The sequence below is a fragment of the Haliaeetus leucocephalus genome, unplaced genomic scaffold, assembly GCF_000737465.1.
Source record: "Haliaeetus leucocephalus isolate CR32 unplaced genomic scaffold, Haliaeetus_leucocephalus-4.0 Scaffold222, whole genome shotgun sequence".
Lineage (NCBI taxonomy): Eukaryota > Metazoa > Chordata > Aves > Accipitriformes > Accipitridae > Haliaeetus > Haliaeetus leucocephalus.
In genome coordinates, this window is record NW_010972658.1 from 684,790 (window position 1) to 707,100 (window position 22,311).

General features: G+C 35.4%; 1 protein-coding gene across 1 annotated transcript in view; it reads right to left on the reverse strand.

Annotated features, from left to right (window-relative positions):
- The window catches only part of LOC104831409 (serine/threonine-protein kinase ULK4-like), a gene marked incomplete at its 5' end in the record, with an annotated part of 190,340 nt that overhangs the window by 135,542 nt on the left and 32,487 nt on the right, over positions 1–22,311 (reverse strand). Inside the window, 3 exons of the mRNA XM_010566968.1 lie at positions 6,603–6,695; positions 12,980–13,124; positions 13,224–13,275. Coding sequence (XP_010565270.1) covers positions 6,603–6,695; positions 12,980–13,124; positions 13,224–13,275 — 290 coding nt within the window. The remainder of the gene's footprint in view (positions 1–6,602; positions 6,696–12,979; positions 13,125–13,223; positions 13,276–22,311) is intronic.

A 22,311-nucleotide genomic window follows, 5' to 3' on the forward strand; every position in this document is an offset into this window, starting at 1 on the left:
AAGAACCAAGACTCTGATTTTAAAGGGATGAAATGCCAAATCCATGACAGATCTTTGAAGAAGGCAGTCAGCACGTGGACAAATGAGAGCTGGTTGACACAGTATTCTTGAGCTTTCAAAATGTGTTTTATAAGGACCCCTGCTAAAGGCTCTTAAAAAATAGGCAGGACTGTTCAGATTGCAAAAGTTACAGCTAAAGGAGAAAATATGCCAGAAGTTTATGAAGTAGCGTGTGCTTATTTTTAACTGTAAGAACCTGATAGCATCAAATTAAGTGGCAAGTGCCAGATTAAACAAAGAAATTCAAAGAAAACCCCTAAAGGTGATAAATCTTCATATGCAGGTGATTATGCTATGGAGTAACTATTAATGCTGAAAGTTATTTGGCAAATATCTTTTTGAACACATGTAAATGAAATGAAAATTACTTATCAATAGCTACTCTCTACAGAACACCCCATCTTCTTAAATGGCTTCTGAAAAAACAACTCACAGGGGACTGAGAAAGCATGCAGAAAGTATTGCCACTCTCTTGCCTTCTTCCTATAGTCTTCTCTGGGCACCTACTGTTGAACACAAGACAATGGATTGGATGGTGGTTTAGATTTGCTTCATGCTGAACAGAGGATTTGCGGCAGAACTGAATTCACTCAAGTCTACAACTCCAACTGTAGTATCCTAACCAGGTGACTCTTCCTCATGAGCTGCTTATTTTTTATTTGCTATTTATATTTACATTGGCAAAAAGTCACGCTTGAAAGTAAAAATAACCAAGAATTAATGGTATTTTCTCCTGTTTAATGCCTTACATTAAAAGAGTAAATGTGAACATTACAATATGACTTTTTCAATAATTGACTTAACAGTAACATCAAATAGTGGCCTCACATTTTTAAAACTTAGACATTCAGCAATTGATCAGCAACACAAAAGAGGAAACAAAATTACAGGTTTAAGGTTAATAGCCAATTTCTTCACTAAAGGGAAACTTCTATAAAATGTAACACTAAGGAGTTGTGTTTTACATTAAAACCGGTGATTAGTATTACAGTCAGTACATGACTAGACTATGAGAACTCACTTGCAATAATGAACTCTGACCACTGCCTTTGATATGAATTACAATGATGTGATACTTGACAACACTGTTATTAGCTGACATACAACTTAACATTTCAAGAGTCTGTTTCTGGGTAGGACTTCCTGCCTGATGTTATTCAATAAAGCAGCATATATGCAAATATTATACCAAATAATAGGAATAACAAAGATCATACAAATTCTTTGCTGTTTTATATTACCATTACTTCTCTAACAGGAAAATCAAGGGGTTTGCAACTCAATGTTCATAGATGTGAAACTAGTGTAATCAGAATCAGGTTCAAAATCTACAAAAATATTCCCCAAAGTTCTAATAAAACTGTATCATCCTCTGACAATCTCTCTCAAACCATCTGCATTATGATTTTCTCACTAATGTTGTACACTTCTAACATGTAATTCTACTGTTCAGTTCAGTTGGACTAAGCCCCATAGCCTTACCTGTTATCAGAACTACTCCATATTATTTTATTCATATTCATTACAGAAAACAAAAACACACATAAGAACAGAGAAGTAATTTAGAAGCAAATAGATCTACTTTTTAAAGTAAGCACTTAAACCTTAAACTAGGAAATTAAAATGACTAATGAGAAGAACAAAGTATTTTTAAAGCAATTAATATAAGCCCACATTAATCAATTCACCAGGACAGGACAGCACTGAAGTGCTAGCCCTCTAGAATAATGGCAAAGAAACTACACCAGGTTCAAAGAGGCACAACACTAACAAGTGTTTGTGAACCAAATCACAATTCTACCAACACAAACTACTTAAAAGCACCCAATTGAACTCCAAGGAGTTTGGTTCGGGGGTTGGCTTTTTTTTTTTTTTTTTAACTGTTTGTTTTCTGAAACTGAGGGCATAGGCATTAGATAGACCATTTCAGAATATACTGAAATGTAAACAAATGCTAATGTAGAACATCATGATGTATGAGAAGAGGATCAATTCATTACTAACACCAACTCTAAAACGTGCCTTTAATGGTCTTTAATAGATAATGCATGGGTCCAAACAGTAGTATAAATGAAGTTTGAAAATTGGACCATTCTTGGATGATTTCAAAGACATTGTGATAAAGTGTTCCTTTAATTAGTCAAGACAATCTGCTGCAGTGTACAAGGTCGATCCATCTATCATCTTCACAGGTACTAGATCTGTGGCATTTAGAAGTAGCAGATCTTTTGTTGCTCTTCAGCACCTTCCTATTTTGTTTTCTACCACCTTTTCCCCTTTTCTAGAGCAGTGCCTAATGTCTGTCTGGGAAATTTACAGTAAGGATAGGAGGTGGGGAATGCTCCTTAATTTGCTCCCCTGTCCTTCAATCCACCATAAATATAAGAAGGGTCACACCATTAGTTTTTAGATGATCTTTTTTCTCCCTCAGGAAATGACTTTAATAGCAGAATACTGGAATGCATCCCACTCATGATTATTATCCAATGCAGTATCTGACACTCCCCTCACTTCCACTCTATTTCCTTTACTGTGTCCTTTCCTTACAATCAAAAATGTCTATTTTAGCAACCTATAAAAACCAGACTCCATAGTTTTGAGCATTTAGCTTTCAGATGTATTAATGCCATCAAATGCTTTAAGTTTCTGACTAAAGGTAAGTCAAGTAGCTGCATAAAAGAGCACACAGCAATATATAGCTACATTTCACAACCTTATCTATAAGACCAAGAGCCAAGTTAAGAATCATGATCCAGTACAAGCTTCCTGGAGTAGCACAGTATAAAATACCTTACAATAGTCAAAACATTTAAGAAGAGCTAACTGATATACCATATTAATAGAAACTAAGAAATTCACATCAACTCTTCCTTATTACTAGAAAAACCTAACAATCTTATTACAGACCACAAAAAAACAGCGTACAAGACTCAAAGCAGGAACCAAAAAAAATCCCCAACCCTTAATGAATAGATTATGTCTGACTTTCTATCAGTACACACAACCTATACATCAGTTGATAAACACACAAAGGACAAGTTATCTTATGATACTGCTCTTTTTGAGTACGGACTTTGCATAGTTAAATCAGATCTCGCCCTGCTGCAAACATTCGCTCCCACTGTGAGAAGTACAGTTCCTCCAACAACTCCTTACACAAGTACAATCCACCAAGAGTAATTAACAAAAGGAAAAAAAAAAAACCCTAATGCAAATTTCCAGTAGTCCAGAGATTAATCATTAACTGAAGCTACATGTTTCCTTAATATCAGTGATTTCTTTTAAAAATCATCGGTCTCAAAATACCTAAAGATGAACTCTGCTATTAATTGTCTCACTGGTTTTTTATGTCCCCAATTTTTCTTACCATAAAACATGAAAAATTTTTGAAGAAAACAAGGCAAGAGGTATTTAGGAGAGCCACAACAGAGTACTATTAACACTCTTAAAGCCAGACTATTAGCTTTGAGCCCAGTATAAAATAGGCAACTGATGGACAAATTCTGTTCAAAGCTCATCTTTCCAATATCTGCTATTTTTCTCAGTAAACAATCTCTAAATGAGGTTTTATCAGATGGCAATTGTTGCATGATGTAAAAACAGGTATGTACAGGAAACACGGGGTTCATTTATACTCTAACCCATTAAAGTGAAAACAAACAAGAAAACACTCATCCTTCTCTAAATCTGGATTTTCTTCCTGTGGATGCTCATATGATCAGATGTCCAAATACTTACTGTGCTTATAGAAACACATTCAAGATTTTTTGACAGCTACCATCTTACACATGCTGGAACTTACGTTTGTGAGAGATCTAATTCTGCAGCACATTAATGGGATATCACTAGAATTCTCCCCTGCTAAATTGAAAAGCAATAGAGTGGAAGAGCTCCCATAATACAGAATGTTAAAAATGACCCCAACAGTGGAGCAATGGCAAAGATTACAAGGTATTTTTCTGTATTCTTACAAGATATTTATTATTAAAAGCATTCAAAATATGTATCATACATTAGCAGTATTTTATCATAAGCTTATAAGACATCAAAAATATAATAATATTCAAATATCTGTGCCTCTGCCATATAGAGCAAACTACCTGTAATAGAAAACAGAAGTGTCAAAAAAAATGGTAAAAAGATGAACAAATGTTTTTCCTCCGATATCACAAGTTAGCTGATTTACAGTATCAGCTATGAAAAAAATGAAACAAAAAATTGGACTGCATCTGTCTCCTTTCAAGTGCTAAAATAAGAACTGCTCAAATGTTGATGCCTCTATCGGGAAAAGAGACTGAGGAGATAGGAAGAAGAAAGGTTAAGTTTGAGATACAAGAAAAATGGTGGGATTAAAAAAAAGAGAGAGCAAGAAAGTGAGAATGCATTAGTTGAACATGTCTGAGAACAAGCTATCATATGGAACAAACTAAATAAAACACAGTAGCCCTCATCCTCCTCCCAATTCACTCTTTTTTATTTCATAATGAGGTTAATAATAATAGCTATTTTTTAAAGACATGGAAACAATAAAGTAAATACTAATCTAACATTTTGTCATTTTACAATCTTTTTGCTGTCACCATTTTTATTTGTTTAAAGCAAGTCACAGGAGAAAGCATCCATCCTTGAAAGACAGGCATTGCGGACAAAATGTAAGCTTGGAGAAGCCACAGAGACTCAATGAAAAGTGACTCACATCACTGTTAACAGTACTAAAATATAGTAGAGTTTTTCCACAAAGAACAAATTTAATCCCAATGGATTTGCATCCGATGTTACTTATTTACTTCCCATCACAATAATCGCAGATATTTTCCATGTGCCTAATGAAAGGGGCAAAAGAGAGCATATGCCTTGAGTAATTCTGAGCTACATGTGTACTGATTAATTAGCCATCAAATCAAAACAGGATCAATTGTGATCTAGTGTTCACTGTAGCATGTACCTGGTTCTTGTTTTGTTCACAAGCAGTTTGTACAAATATGAATATATTATTCACTTCTGTCATGCTTTCAATGCATCAGCTACTTCCAGCTAAAGTTATTGGGAAGTCAAAGAATCAGGAAGAAGACAGACAAAGAGAACTCCATAAACTCCACTCCTTCAGAAATCTAGCCAAACAAATTATTTAGTGAAAGTAAAAGAAGAGGGCCAGTAAGACATGTGAGAAACGGAACAACTACAGATGTGTTAGTATCTGGAATCTAGTAGCTCGTCCTTAAAAAACAGTACCATATACACTGGTATTTAAAATTATTAACAGTTTATTGGATATCCACAGCTGCTCTTTAATAATACTAAGAAAAGAATTGCTGTCTGCTGTAAGAAGACCATGAGCATGAGTGTGCATCTACAATCTACCTACACTGAGCTTAATGGCAAATACACATGATTCCTCAAATAAAGAGAATTCATTATGCAGAAGAAAGTGCTGCTATAATATCCAGCTTTCTAATTACAGAAATATTTTTTTGTAACTCAAAGTATTAGAATATCTGTAGGTTAATTCTAAAAATAAAAAGCTGTACTCTTTGTTTGCATAATACATAAAATCCTGCAGTAGCATTACCAGCTTCTAGACAATAAAAAATACAATTAAGCACATTAACTGTATTCAAACCATTTAAAATCTCAAGCCACTCTATTTCCTAGTTCATTTCTAGTCTACTTAGTATATTAAAGCACTGTCCACAGTAGCATCATAAAAGATTAAAAGAGGATGTTTTCATCTTTTGTAATAAAAACAGTGGGAAAACAAATTAAATTTCCTTCCTTATTTTTTTTTTTTTTATCTTGTGCTCATTTCAATCAATCAAAGCAAGACAGTATGGTATGCAGTGACTTCTTAGCTGTAACGCTATCAGACACCATAAACAGACAATGGTGAGTGCAAGAACAACCTGATTTTCTGGGCAGATCAGGGAAGAGGAATAGCTGCATGTGTGCACACATATGAGAGAGATGCTTCCTTATTACTATCAACAAATGCAGTTTAAGTTCTATGCCACTGTTTTGGGTTTTTTGTCCATCACAGCCTAAACTTTGGAACAAGAAGAAAGAGACATTAAGATACTTCTAAACATACTGAGTGTACCTATACCAAACATTAAAAATCCATATTTAGGAACTTAAAAGGGTAGCTATATTTGCAGAAAAAAATGAACAGCTTTAAAGTGAATTGACTGGTCTAAACTTTTACAAACACATCACCTTTATCCTCGTACAAATATGCTTACCTGGGAAATGGTTTTGATAAAGTTTGGGTATTAATTTTTTTTTAAGTTTTCAACAATAATTTTAATGTTAAAATTCTTACAATTTTGTCTCTAGTCCATATTAAAATAACCAGGATCATATAAAATTGGCACAAAAGACCCAAGATTGTGTTCTATAACAAATACTCTCCAAGGATTTTCTAAATATCCTAAGTGCTAGTCAAAGTAGTATGACAGCGAAATCTAAGTTATTGTTACTTCCTAATGGAAAAAAATTAACTGAAATAGAAAGAACCCAGAACAACAGAGAATGTGTAGTTGTGTCACCTTACAGAAGCAGGGCTGTGTTCAGTCAGGGCCACCAACAGTTTCAGAGCATACATTGGTACTGGGTCTGGAGCCAGCAGAATGTGCTCATACCTGAAAGGGGAGGGGGAAAAGGGGTAGCAACAGTGAAAAAAAAAGGTCAAGAGATGCGTGCTAAAAAGTTGATATTAAAAATACATCATTTCCCATTTCCAAACCTTATAATAACCACAATGGAAATACAATGCTGTTTGGAACTGTACAAAGCAATAAACAAGACTCACTTAGAGTATTTTAAAACCAGCATCAGATTAACTTTAAAAGCAGCAGTAATAAAAGAACACATTATTTTTTAGAGATACACAATTATAAATATGTAATAATATATATATTTATAACACATGCACATCTTTAAATATAAATTATATTAAAATATATTTATAAAACATGCATCTTGTCTATATGCATATAATTTATTTCTTGATCTATATTATATATATTTTATATATTAAAAAATCTAATCTTCAAGAGACAAGTTGAAACCAAACCTCAAAATATTAGGAAGAAGATTTATTGGGTGCTCAGGAAGACCATCAATCAACTTATATACGATTAAGCTCTGTATTTTGTTTACATAGTGATTTTTCTCAAAACAAAATATTTCACTTGTGGAACACTCACACTGAGGTTTATGTTTTATTTCAAATTTCAAAAAATATTGCTTTAACTAGAGCATACTTCCATTTTCCAAGTAATATGGAACAGAACAATATGAATACACTTCAAAAACAGCATTTCTTGAGAGCTATGGCAGTGAAGATAAAACTACAAAAAAAAAAAAAATCTATGAAACTGTCATCGTTTAACCCCAGCTGGCAACTAAGCACCACACAGCCATTGACATACTCCCCACCCCCACCCCCTGCAGTGGGATGGGGGAGAGAATCGTGGAGGAAAAAAAAAAAAAAAAAGTAAAACTCATGGGTTAAGATAAAGACAGTTTAATAGGACAGAAAAGGAAAGTAAATAATAATAATAGTAATAGAACATACAAAACAGGTGATGCACAATACAATTGCTCACCACCCGCTGACCAGCCAATCCCCAAGCCGCAGTGCCCCCAGGCCAACTCCCCCCAGTCTATATACTGGGCATGACATCACATGGTATGGAATACCCCTTTGGCTCATTTGGGTCAGCTGTCCTGGCTGTGTCCCCTCCCAGTTTCTTGTGCACCCCCAGCCTCTGCTGGCAGGGCAGTATGAAAAGCTGAAAAGTCCTTGTAAGCACTGCTTAGCAACAACTAAAACATCAGCGTGTTATCAACATTATTCTCACCCCAAATCCAAAACACAGCACTGTACCAGCTACAAGGAAGAAAATTAACTTTATTGCAGCTGAAACCAGGACACAAACATTTCCAGATATCACCTCATGGAAATCTTGGTAAAGGAAAACAGGCTGGTGAAAACCAAAATGGACCTTGCTGTTGCTGCTAACATTCCAGTAATGCCTGCCCAACAAACAAGGCTATTTTTATTTTGTTTAAATCAAAATTATTCTGGACAGCAATAGGATACAGTGATGCAAGAGAGAAAGATGTAAGTAAGCATAAAAACCCACAGACTCAGCCATGTCAAAATACCATCTTTGATTACAAGTAGTGCTACTTTAAACATGTGGAAGTAATAGAATTGGAAGCATAAACCTCTTCATTTGTAAAAGAAAAACCATGAAGAATTAATCAAGTACAAATGAAAGGATAATCTGCAGGAAAATGTGATAGGTTATCATGTTTTGTGCAACAAAATGCTTCCACTACATTTTTTTTCTTTTTGTGTTCTGATGGGGGGAGGGAGTGGAATCAAGCAAATCACCAAGAATTTTACTTGACATCTTGAGATCCCTAGTGCTGCCTGAACAGAGGAATCCAGATCACTTCCCACCACCTGGGTGTTGGCATGTACCCTACTGTGTGCCAGCTATTCTCTGGAATTAAGATCCCCTCTCCCTGGGCACCACACCTCAGCACTCCAATTTAACACAGGAAGGAAATCTAGAAGGAGATGTGGTGCTTTCTGTCCAAGTCTCTGATCTGGACAACTCTATGATGAGGAGGGTGAAGCACGCCAGCTGTGCAGTCTTGATGTAGCTCCTTCACAGCGGCTAACACAAGCACGCAGCCTACAGGCAACGTGTTGTGACTACTACGTATTAGCTGGAATGTGCTGCTGTACAGTTGCAAACCACATCAGAGAATCTACACAATTAACCAAATAGAAGTCAGTGTTGGCTTCATCTCTTCAGTTACTAAAATCTCTCCTTTACAAATAACAGATAAGAGTTCCCAAAAGACAAGTATTTCTCACTGGTGATTAAAAAGTCCCTTTCTTCATAAAAGAAGAAAATACTGTAATGCATTAGTAGACACCGATCCTGGTGTCTATGTGCAAGCAATACATATTCCTATCAAACATAATGGAACTATTTGCATTTTTTTTTTCAGAATTCATGACTAAATCTTTTAAGGCAAGCAAAGATGCTATCAGGTGACCCAGGTGCCAGAAGTCATCTGCACACTGCAGAAGACATGGGTTTAAGTCTCCAAAATGGTACTTCCTAATAGTAATAATGAACGAATCAGCCATCCTAGCTTAAAAATCTGACACTTGGCAATATCCTTTTTTTATTATAAACACATCAATACCTTCCCTAAATGTGGTCCACTTTAAACAATTTTAAGGCTTCTATGTATTACATTTGAAAGAGACTTACTATTGTGCACACTAAGCATCCTAATTCCTCGAGGTTCAATAAAAACAGTCTCACTTTACTTCCTTTTACTGTAAACTCTATTCTCCCCCTCCCACAAGATAACACTAGTAAAGGATATTTCTAAAGGAAGGTGCAGTGATCCATCAAGCCAAATACCACATGAGAAAATGCAGATTACTAAAGTCAATGTCTTAGCAATTAATATAAACACATTGCCTGAGTAAAGGCCATTAGGAGCTACAAATACATGAATCTTCTCTGAAGGGAAAATATTCTGTGCTTCAGATACTTTGTTAAATGAATGAGTTCATCCAATGATATCCCTGCTACTTCAAAACACAAATCAATTTAGTAATGATAGTTTTAGAGAACATTTTATAAGGGTTATATAAATTAGAGGTACTACACTGGAAGGAGTTATTTTGTCAATCTTTTTTATAAGCAATCATGACAAGAGGACCTAAAGATTTGGGGATATGGATTCTTTTAAGCTCTTAAAAAAGTCTGGACAGTTTATCTACAAGTATCCTGGACTTTGTACTTGCAGAACCGGCTTGGCAGTCTACTAAGAACAAGCTACGTAATCTTTCAAATGAAATAAAACTTTATTTACACATTCCTCTTATTTTGCTGCTTCTGGCTCAAATTTCAAATCATATATAATTAGGAATATTAAGAATTAAATGAAAAAGAGCTGATGTTTCAATTTCTGATAAAAAAACCTGGATATGTAACAGAAAGCTTGTATTCATTTTCTATAGCTGAAAGTTTCATTTTGGTTATGAAACACTCAGGCAACTAACCTTTCAGTGAACTGAAATTTAATTAAGCTATTTCATTCAATTCAATCAAAATCCTATGAGGAAGTTAACTTTCTGATCTACAAATGCACAAATATTTAAGGGAATTACCATTTTATTGATGATGCAGAAGATGAGAAACAAAGTATTAAATACTGCATTCCTGCATTTATCTCAAAATAAAGACCATTTCTATTTCATGCATAGTGACCAAAATTCTATTTCCTGGGTCAGTTTTACATTTAAACAAATTAATTTGCAGAAGGTATTTATAGGAATGAAATATATACACAAATGAGTATCATTATAACCTTTGTTAAAAAGACCATCACAAGTTAAACCCAGATGTCCCTCCCTTCCATACTCAACAGCTCTCAGTTCTTAAAAAGTAGAATCAAAAGGGGTTGAAATACCTACTTCCCCAGACTGCCCACGAACAAGCAGCTATTGCATGCCTCTCCTTTTCACTGTCCTCCAGCTGAGTCACACTCTGTCCCACCCTTTGTCCAGCAACAGCAAACATCAGCAAAACAACATCAACTAAACAACATCAGCAAACACCTCTTCAGCCTGCAAACACAATCTACTTCTCTCTTTACTTTCTATCTCAGAGTTTTCAAGTAACTCTTACTTCTTGGGATAGAGCTTTACATTATCTTTACAAGTAGGTTACACTGAATCTTAGACCTCCCTTCTCCTTAGATTTAGGCCAGACCCCTTTGCATCCAGATAAAGCTTGAGAACTGTAGAGAGTGTATGACCTCCCATCAATATTTTCTTACCTATGCCTAGAACACTGCTGAACAAAACTTACCTTTTGTGTCTTTTTTGATATCCAAAGCAGGTGCTTTGGTCTCTTCCTAGTTTCTTTTTGAGTCTTCTCCAAATTGAGTTGTGAGGCTTTCAAGTCAAAACCGAGTTTGAGTTTTCTTTTCTGCAGAAAATCCTCAAACCCTCCTCTGCTTTTTGTTCCCTCTGTGCCTTCTTGCACTGATCACCTGCTCCCCAGAGGTGAACATATTTACTAGGGGGTTGGCTAAACCCACAGGTTCAAGTAATGTATTAAATATGCAGACACCAGTTAACTCTTTCTGAATCATTACAAGTTTTACATACTGTTTTACTATGCTCCTAAACTAGAGTAAAAATTTTTTATACCAAGTTCCAATATATTCCAAATATCATAAACTTCAATATTTATTTTCTTGAGATAATCTCAAATGGTTTTCCAAATACAAGCGTCATCATCTCTACTAGTGAGATAAAGGAACAGACTCAGGAAACACTTAAAGCCTGGAACCAAGATTCTGAGCTGCCACAAGAGCCCTTTTGCATACATCTACAATGCAATGCACGCAGATAGCACAGGTGAAGTCCCCAAAGTAGGATCATACTTAGTCTTAGATCAAAAAGCCCTGCCACTCAATTGAGCTAATTAGCTTGGAGACAGGAGTATTCTTGCTGTTTTCATTCTAGTTTGTAACTAGCATGACACCGACACCCACCCACCCCAACCCCCTCACCCACTCCACCCCCTCTCCTTCAATAAGAAACATTTTACAAGATGGGCATGTCTGCAAAGGGCAACTTTCAGAGCAAGGACAGAACTTGGTCCCGCTTGACTCCAGGTCTCTTCCCCTATCGGAATAAAATTATCTGACAGCTTTTAATAATGCATATACTCTATTTTAAAAATAATATTTCCAGTTTGCATTTGAATTCATATTGATAAATTCTGTATTTCCCAGAGGAAAAAAATAATGTAAAGAAAGGTGTGAAAATAAGCTTCTCCGTAGAGCTCTACGATTTCCTTCCCATTATCTCTCACAGAGAAAAGATTATACATCTTGCATAGACAGAACTTGGTCCTCATGCTGTAAGAACATTAGTCAATTAGCAAGAGAGTCTTATTTTTGGGGAAGGCACTGTTCTTCTAATCATAATCCAGCATCCATTCCTCTACCCTTCTGCCACTTACTTAATGTAGGGGTGGGGAACAATTTTCTCACTTAGGGCAGCTAAGTATTTACAATTATTAACTTTTGAGGATGACGCATTAAAATACATTGTAACATTATTAGAACAACGTGAAAGATATTACTGTACTCGTCTTGTGTTTGTGCTTTCCTTCCCGCTACTCACAGATGTTATCAGGTCACAGTTTGTACATGCATAAAACACAGAGAGCTGTCTTTACGCTCACCTGCAAGTCATTTTAAAATGACAGGCCTCATTTCACCATAAACCATATAAATGAAGTTCCAGGCCACATCTGGCCCACAGGCTGTAGTTTCATCTACTCTGCTGTAGGGTTTTTCTGCTGCTTGGAGCAGCAGGAAAGGACAGTGATTTAGAGGCAATAACCCCTGGGTGGATCATGGAGGACTAATCCATCCTGTACTATTCCTTTTTGAAAAGTTATATGCCATTCCATATGACTTCAGAACATCTTACATGAGGGCACAATATCCAAAATAGACAAAAAGATGTTGCTGTTAGAATGTTCTGACTTCATTAGTGGAACAAAGAGGAGTATTTAAATCACAGCCCAAAAGCTAGGGGAAAGTTGTTTCACTACAAGAGTAGCCAGAGGCACAGTATCAGAAATGAGTGTCACAGAGAAATTGTGTTTTTGTTGTATATGACAAAGTACTAAATAAAGCTAGGAGAGAGATGTTGGGCAGAGAACTCTGGCAGCAGTTAACTGCTATTCCTCTTTTCGTTTTGCCATTTAAACATAAAAAGGGTAGTACAAACAAATATGCTGCCAAAATGGAGCAAGTATCAAGTTAGTCCCAATTACAGGAGCAATATTATACTTACTGAGGCAGCAATGAATCTCTAATGAGAGACAGAAGCTTGCTGTTTGAGTCAGGGCTCTCCCCTTTCTCCTCAGCCATGACCTCGTGGTTTAAAAGCAGTGATGTGGTTTCTGAGAGCAACCGCAAGCTGAAGAGTCTCCATTCCACTTGAAAATAAAGGTGCCAAGAATGTGACCACACTGAAGTCTAATTAAAACAAAATGTGGAATTCATGGAAACTGTAGTTGATGTGGCCATATACTTACCATTCTGACTGTGGACCAAAGAAACTAGTGGTGGGAAGATACAGTCTTCAACCTAAAACAGAGAAGTAGAAAGATCTGGCTTAAATTATTCAAAAAAAAATAGAACAGAGATACACTATCATCTATGTTTATTCCACTGCTAGAGCCCTTAATCAAGGAGGGCTGGAATAATCATGGAAATTCATCCATAATCACTCTTACAAAGCAACCAAGTTCCCTTTTCTCTGGTAACTTGTCATAAAGTTACAGACAGTAATGTACTTTTACATATAAACCAACAGTAACTTTGATATAATTCATTGAGAGTGAATTGTAATTTAAAATACAGAGTTCAGTGCAGATGTCAGATATTAAGAAAAAAGAGTATTAGAATATCTATTAATCCTGATGCTTTAATCCATAAACAAACCATCAAATAGAGTTCAGAAGAAACATCCTCCTAAAACAAACCTGCATAGAACTAAAATACATCAGGAAAGATGTACTACCTCTAATGAAATATCCTTAAGCTTAGTAGAGAGTCTTGATAAAATTTTAAATTCTACCATTCTGGTAATACACAGTCTTCCATTAAAATTTAAATTAGCAGACTTAAGATTTGAAACATGAGAAAAAATAATCCAGTCAACTCTTTATTGTCCATGAGTGTATTGTTACAATTAATCATCTGTCGCAGGACTAGTCATCTTAGTTCGATCTGAAATCAACTTACGGCAAACTAGGTTATAACTCAGTTTTAAATATCTAATATTACAAAAATAGTGTATTATTAGTATTCTCTATAAAAAATGAATTGCTAAGTCTTAAGTCATTGGTAAAATATAGCTTATTTAGACAGGACATGCTTTGGTTTTGTGGAAAGGATGGATGGACAGCCCTACAATTTTTAAGTATGCATCATGGATACAAAGCTTGGCCTTGGATTTATTTATACAAATAAAATTACTGTGTAGTTTCTCACTATACCATGGACAGGATTGGGTGTAACAAGCCTGCATTACAATCCCCCATGTGTTTTCTTTTAGTGATTAATAGTGGAAGATAGAATTCCTCTAGATTTATGCAGCTACTAAGCTATTAAGAAACATCTATAGAAGCTGGAAGTATATATGAAAAGGGGTCACTAAACGAAGTTACCATCTAGTTAGCAATAACTACAATTAGCAACTATTTCACTGCTGGTTGGTGGTCTCTGTTAAATGAATCTCTGACATTAAGGGACTAATTTAGTCCAGCTTTTTTCCACTTCTGAAAAAACTACCAAAAGTGCCTTTGTTACATACTTAATTACATACTTTGTTACATACATAAAAGAGGTAAAGGACTCTGCCCGAGATATGGAAGTCAAACTACTCTTGCAAGTATAAATAGCCTTTATGTCTGTATAGGCAATGCTATATATCATAGATGTAGTGACTTCTGTAACACTTAATAATTTTGAAATACTTCACGGTCTTTTCACTTAATATGCAATAAGATAAATAACAGAACTACATTACACTCCAACAACCCCATTAGTGCAGGTTTCTGAACTGTTCGACAAATGGTAATTTATCACTTATAACACACCTGTGAGGTAGGATTAAAAAAAAAAAAAGTATGTACTTAAGGTCTTTCAGTCCAAAAAACCCAGTTCAAACTACTGCAATGCTTCTCAAATGAAGAGGCACATTTAAGTGGTAAATTAAAGATATGAGACTGAAAAGAGACAAAAAAGCAGCTCTTGTCTGAAGCAATGTAGGGACTCAGAAGATTATGAATCACTCAGCAGCAGCAGCATTGACTCAGACTGATACCACTTAAGATGGCAGTATACAGCAGTATAATGCAACTTCACTTTCTAAAACTTCAAATCTTCTTTCCCTTTCACCTAGTATTAACAGTAGTCTTTCCACATTAGCAAATGTAGTTAAGCCAGTTGTCTTGTCTAAGATAAACAGGTTTTAAACTGTCATTGCAAAGAAGGTTTTTAGGTCTTGAATAATTGTGGTAGCTTTTTCTGACCTTTTCCAATATGAACCTCAATTTTGGCAAACTGTTTAGAATGGAATTCTCCATAGCAGGTGTTTGCTTCACATCAGTTCAGTGCGGTGGGGAGATCAAGTAAATGAAGCACTAATCCTATGGAAAATTATTTTGTGATGCAAGTGCATATCAGAATTCACATGCTGAAGGGAGAAGCAAGTATTAAATTGTATGTGAACCTTCAATCAGATACTTGGTAACTCTGCAACCCTCATAATCTCTCCATGCCATTTGGGTCACTCTTTTTACTAATGTGTACACAAATTTGTAAACAAGATATGAACTAAGCAAGTAATTATTGAGGTGAAATAAACTGAAGTGTAATGGTACATAAAATATTTTTAATAAATTCACCAGTGAATTGCAGAAGTTTCTGTAAGTTATGTATACAGAAGCATGGTATTAGTATTTTGGCATTTTCAAGAGGGATTGAAACAAATAGAAGAATACTCAAACAAGGATTCTTTTTTCCTTCTTTTAAATGACTGCTGACATCTACATGGAATCAAATCTCCATATATGCATGAAGGCAGGCAGGTATTTTTCTTGTCTCAGTCTTTATCACTAAGATTGCTTACAAAAGAAAGTGAGAAATATTCTTAAAGCCTAAACAGACTAGATTGACTATGATCATAGCTATATCTGGGTTTCTACCATCTTCTAAATCGCCTGATACCCAGTTCCTGATAAATCCCTAACTGCACAAAGCCACCATTGTATAGTTCTGTAATGATGGCATTCAAAGGCTATGCTGCCACAACTCTGCTGTTATCAGTACCCAAAACAGGAATGAAATACTAGAAGCTTCCATACACACTATAGTCACATCTCCCAGCTATAATACACATGTACAGGTCTGAACAAAAATGTACTCAAACCTGGTAATCCTGTTTCTGACAACTAGAAAGGAGTTGAAAGAGTAGGAGAAATAGACCAAGCATAAAGCACAACTCTAGTTTCTAGTAAAGTAACTCTTGAGTTAAGAAAACTCATATGCTGATGCTGTATCTGTATTTTTGCATTTAATAATGCTTACTAGCCTTTTCTCCCATATATTTGTCAAAATCTATTTTAAATGTATTTATACGTTTAGCACGTGCAAAACCTATGGCACTGAATTCCACACTTGAATTATGCCTTATGAAAAGGCACTTCCGTGTTTATTTTAAAGCAACTAACTTGATACCCACTTATTTTATGAAAACCATTAATAATTATTTCCAATTCATCTTTCCCATGCCATTCATAATTCTATACTCTTTTTTGTTTCCAAGCTGAAGTTCTTATCTACTCAGTCCCTCCTCACACCATCAAGCTGTACTATTTCTTGTTAAGCTTCATTCCCTTTAGAAGTGAATGACCACAACTGCATTCAGCAATCAACGCTTGAGGGCACCATGGACTTACCATGGCATAGTGATGTTTTCTGCTTTTTTGTCTGATCTTCTACCAGTCATTTCTAATAATCTAGTTGTCTTTCTGATTACTGCTGAGTATAAAGCTATCATTTTCATAGAAAAATGACGCTAAAAGATCTCTAGAACAGTTGCGAGTAGTTTAGAGCCTGACACTGCATATGCATAATTGGAATGATTTTCCCCATGTGTGTCGCTTGACATTTATCAGTATTGAATTGCACGTCATTTTATTGTCTTTTCACTCAATATCTCGAAACCTTCTGCAACTCTTCTGTCAGTTTTAATTCTCACTACTATGAATAATTTAGTGTCAGTCAGTTCTGCCACCTCCCTGTTCATTCCCTTTACTGGATTAGTTATAAATAGCATATGTTGCAACACAGATCTCTGTAAGGCACCATTCTTAATATACCTAATTTTTTAAAAACTGATCTCTATTCTCTACTTAGTAAATTTAACTAGTTAGAAGAAGTTGATCTGTCAGAGGGTAAGAGGGAAGAGCCACTGATGGATTTGAAAAGTCTTCGGTGCATGACTCAAAGTTTTGGGAAATCCAAGTATACTGTCCAAAACCAGAACATCTGTCCCCATAATGTTCCCTGACTTCTGACTTCTGCAAGAAAAACTCTACTACTGAGGTATGAGCACTGAGGAAAAGCTATACTCACTTTTCTACAGTATTTTATTACTTAGAAAAATCAGATCTTTTGAAAACAAGGCACAATTTTTATAGAAATTATTCTGGAAAGTCTGTATGTTACTTTAACCCCCAAAAGAGAAAGAGAGACAAGCCACGGTTTCAGAGTCGTTAAGTATTCACCAGCTACTAGGAGGGGCTTGAAAGAGAAAACTATTTCAGTCCTTCTCTGCATGTTTCCATTCTTCAAGAGATGTCAGACACAAGGCCTGCACCCTAAATAAATGAGCCTGCTTTGTTAGAAACAAACAAACATTGCCTCAGCTTTACTTAACCTCACTGTGCAAAATCCAAGCTCCACAAGTACCCACTAAAAAGCAGTTATAACACCACAAGGGCTCACAGTGGAAGGATCCAATACACTAAATCCCTATTTAGCAGGAGGTAGCCCCTCAGCATGATGATGGAGAACTAAAGTTCCATTCACTTGTGGTAGACAGCAAGGATGAATTCACTGAACTTACCTTAATGTGGTTAATATTAACGACCTAAAGAAATCTCTCCCTTGATTAAAACTGAGTTTCAGAGCTCTTCAAAGCAGTGCTTAAGGCCAAAGTCTTGACATTTGGTGTTACACTGGGTGGACAGAAAAAGTAAGCAGGCTTAAAGCCTGTTCCAGTAGCATTTGTGAGCCATACTGTTCAAGTGAAAATCAGACCCCAGAATTAAACTTACATAAAGAAACCACACTATCCATTCCATGTAGCTATCATATCCAAACTCACAAGTTACTAAGCCCATTACTTTACTTCCAGGGATTTTTCTAGAGGTATCTGGTTCTTTTCAGTGTGCATATGTTTAACTTACAATTATTCAGAAGTATCTTCTCCTTATCCACTATTCAAAGCAGAACATACCAAAGCAAAGACCATCCAGCTCCCAAACCCTTTTTTTCCAGTCACATGTAAGATCCACAACATCCAACATCACCTTGACATTTATTCTCATTACAATTCCACATACAAAGTTATTGCTGAAAGTGACCATGGAATTAAGATCATGCTGCCTTCAAATTTCTTAAAGCATTTGCTGGAGGCACAGCATGCTCCTCAATGTTTTAATATTGCCAGTAATCTCTCAGAATGTAATAGAAAAAATAATCTAATGCATCTTAGAATGAACTGGGGAGAAGGATGACATTTCTTAATTTTTTTCGAAAAGTCTTCAGAACTTCAGAATCTTCATTGAGGCTTTGGCTTTTTTTTTTTTTTCCCCCTCCTTACTTCTGGGAAGAGACAGCACTGACGTCAGTACAGAACTGGTTTCACAAAAAAGTCTCATTTCATGTGGATTAGCTTAATGGACAGAAAGCCACATGGGGTGTAGAATTTTAATCTACTTGAAAAGGGAAAGTGATTGAAGAAATGCTGTACAATATGTTCATACATTGACAAAATTAAGGTGTCAGTGGTTAGATCAGAACAGACTGTGGATGAAGAACGCCACTGATGCTGAATCAAGAAAAGACTAAGATTAGCAGAAAAAAGCACTTGCAGAAGTTTCTAACCCTTGTGTTGTCATCTTTGGTGAAAATATTGTCAACTAGTAGATTTCCATGTCTTGCTGCTTTTTCCCTGTGTTCCCATCAAGCAACTAATCATGTTCAGGGTGTTTTATTTTAGCCTGATTTTTAAAAATAAGTTTTAAAACTTTGAGGAGGAGAATCACTGCTGACAAACTTTTGCCTCAACTAGAGAACTTGCATGCTTTGGTTAAAACATCATCTGTGCAGTATACAGATCATTTTTAGGAGCTAGTTAGAGTATAGAAAGGACTCCCATAGGAACTGCCTGCCATCATGAACCTCATCACTGCTCAAAGTGCTCTGAATTAGCATATGTCCTTTCTTCAGGCAAATAAATATACTTAACAAAGAAAAATGCAAATGATACAGTCAGCATGGAATTCTTCCAGTTAATTATATCTAAACCTTTACCAAAATTTGAAAATAAATATTATTATAACACGTATTATCCAAATTTAATAAATACTTTTCCAGTTTTGGTACATGGAGGAAACAGGCAGTTGGACTTGTGTCAGTTTAAGAAACCAGGGTTTATATTCCATTCTGGTCTATAGAGACTCTTCTTGATGGCCTTCATCATCATAGTTGCGTACCTGAAAATCTACAGTTTTGTCAAAACTTGCTGAGTCACACTTACTGTTAGTCTTTTTATCTTGTAAAAATGCACACAACTGCATGCAAAATGAAATTACTGCTCACTACTGGTTTTCATTTGAGCACTTTCAATTAATTTCCCTTGACTTTATCATACTTAGCAATGTATAATAAAGCCAGTCCCCGCAGAAATGAATCTTCTTAATAACTGCCTTCAGGTTGATGGTAATCAGAAATTTGATCACCAAAAATCAATTTATTCAATTTTCTTTGTTCAAGGTACAAATACAAAGGCAAATCAAACATGAACTAAAACCCAGAACAAGCAGTTCTTTTCTTCTCAAAGTGGAAAAGAACCTGAAACATTGCTCTTAAAATCCTATTAACTTACACAATTGCCATTGCAGCTAAACTAAAACCAGAACTGAACTGAAAAATTTACTGGTTCTTCTTGCTTAATATAACCTCACTTTTTATTAAATTCATTAAACTTTATTAGAAATGCATTTAAAATGCATTTCTGATCAGAGACTTTCAAGCAATGTCACAGTTGTAGTGGAAAGAATGCATCCTCTCAAGAAGGTTTTGGCCTTCCCCCCCTGCCCCCTCCAGAAAATGCTGTTTGTAACCAACTGTGTCTAAACAAGCAAGCCAGGCATCAGAAATCAGCCTAGGATACACATTTCACTCCAGTAAAAGAGTTTCCTATTAACCATTGTTATACGTAAATATTGATCTGGAAGCTTGAACATGACTTGCTTCAACTTTCTAAAAAAGCACCAAGTTCCACTGGGTGCTGGCATTTATATTCATAGATTTATATTCATAGTCATGCTCCGCGAGCAGCAATTAGAAGATATCCCTTGAGTAACAGCAATTCTAAAAATATTCTGTATGCATCACAGAAGATGAAGTACCACTTTCCTCTAAAGTAATGTATGCTGTACATTCAAGTATAATTAGCACACTAGACTTCGTAAATAGTATTAAACTAATTACTGTTTGCACCACTAGTGGCAGATGTGGTTAGAGATTATTAATTACAGTGGACAATTTCTTGAATTTAACATACCAAATACAAGGCAATTTATCCACTTTATTTTGTGTCTGAATGGCTATTTGCTGAATGTCAGGAGGGCTCTTTTAAATTAGGAAGAACTGTTATTTATGAAAATGAGTGAGTGAAGTAATAGATTTTCTTTTCTCAAAAAACCCCCAAACTGTTCATTGACAAGGATATAATTATTTTTAGTTAATAAATTTCAAATTTATACCTATTCTAAATCAGGAAAACTATTCTACAGAAGTGGCATGCGTCCTAAATTTACAAGCATTGCATAGGCAGAAGTTTTATCCCTAGCTACATAAGGTTAACTGATGTGCTCAGATGGACTTTAAATAAACATCTAAAACTTTCAACATATGTGATGAAGTAAACTGTTCCCCAGAAATTTACCTAAATAAAACTCACCTACTGCTAGCCAAGGGTTACTTAAAAGAGTAGGATAGTCATTCCCTGGCTTCAATATAATGTTCTGCTGAACGCAGGGATGGGAGCAGGGGAAGAAGAGCTGTAACATGGACCTGTCTCCTTGGCGCTATTTTTTCAGGGAAAAACCCCCAGACCATTAAAGTTCAAACAGCTACAGGAATGTTATTTAATGTGCTGACACAAGGTACTGCAATTTCAGTAAATGTTGATGGACGTCCATAAAAAATGGTACATAGTTCTGTCAATATAAGACACACTGATAATCCACAGAAGTAAAACGGTTATTTTAAAAAATTGAGGTGATTCTAGAATGATACTGTCATAATACAGTGACTTGCAGGCTGCCAGGCATTTGGAGAGATATCAATAGGCATTCATACCTCAACTACATTCACATTTCTTTTCTAGAACATTGTTTGCCATATTACTTTAAAGTAAATTGAACTGTTCAGTTCTGTACTATTTCCCCTCTGACTATTAATTGGTTAGATTTTTGCGCATAAGGACTATTTTCTTGAATACCACTCTTTTGTGAGCATTAATAAAGTAAACATTAAACTTCTTTAAATTCCAATTTTTTTTTATTTTACTATTTTCATTTATTAAGACTTTATAACCTAAATACCCAACTAGCACGCACACCAAATAGGATTCAACTTCTAAAACCACTTAGTTTCTAAAATTACCCATTCTTATCTAGCACAATCCCTAACATCACTCATTCGTATGTATTATAATTTACTAATGCCCTTCTTGGTTTAACTGCTATATTGAGTATGCCCTTAACCTAATTCCAATACAAACACATAAATTTCAGTTTGAATTAAATGGTCACCACAGTAAGTATGGTGGGTTATATGTTTGGTGGGAATTTAGGCTCAAAAAATGCATTGGTACAGGCTACAATCATTTGTCAAACACATTCAAACATTTCAACTTACTGATTTGCTGACAACTGTTTCACAATGTAATTGTTCTGACTTCAGCTAGCTTAGCTCACAGTAAATCATTTAACCAAAAACTTCAAAGAAAACAAATCTTAGTGGTGTAAGAAGCTTACAGTATATGTGCGTTTGGCAATTGAATTGCAATTTTTAGTAAGCAATCTGTTATGACTAAACAAAAGAAAAAAACCACCATAACTGCTATTCATGATCTCATCAGGAAGAGTAACGATGGAATGTGATCTTCAAAGCCTCAGAGGTGGTCTTTCCAAGCTATGTTAAAAGCATAATGACAAATAAAGTGGTGAAATTTTCACTAATATATAGCAACATAGTTGCTTTAAGGCTGAAGAAAGACTTACAGAATCAAGTGTTATATTTACATGAAAATAA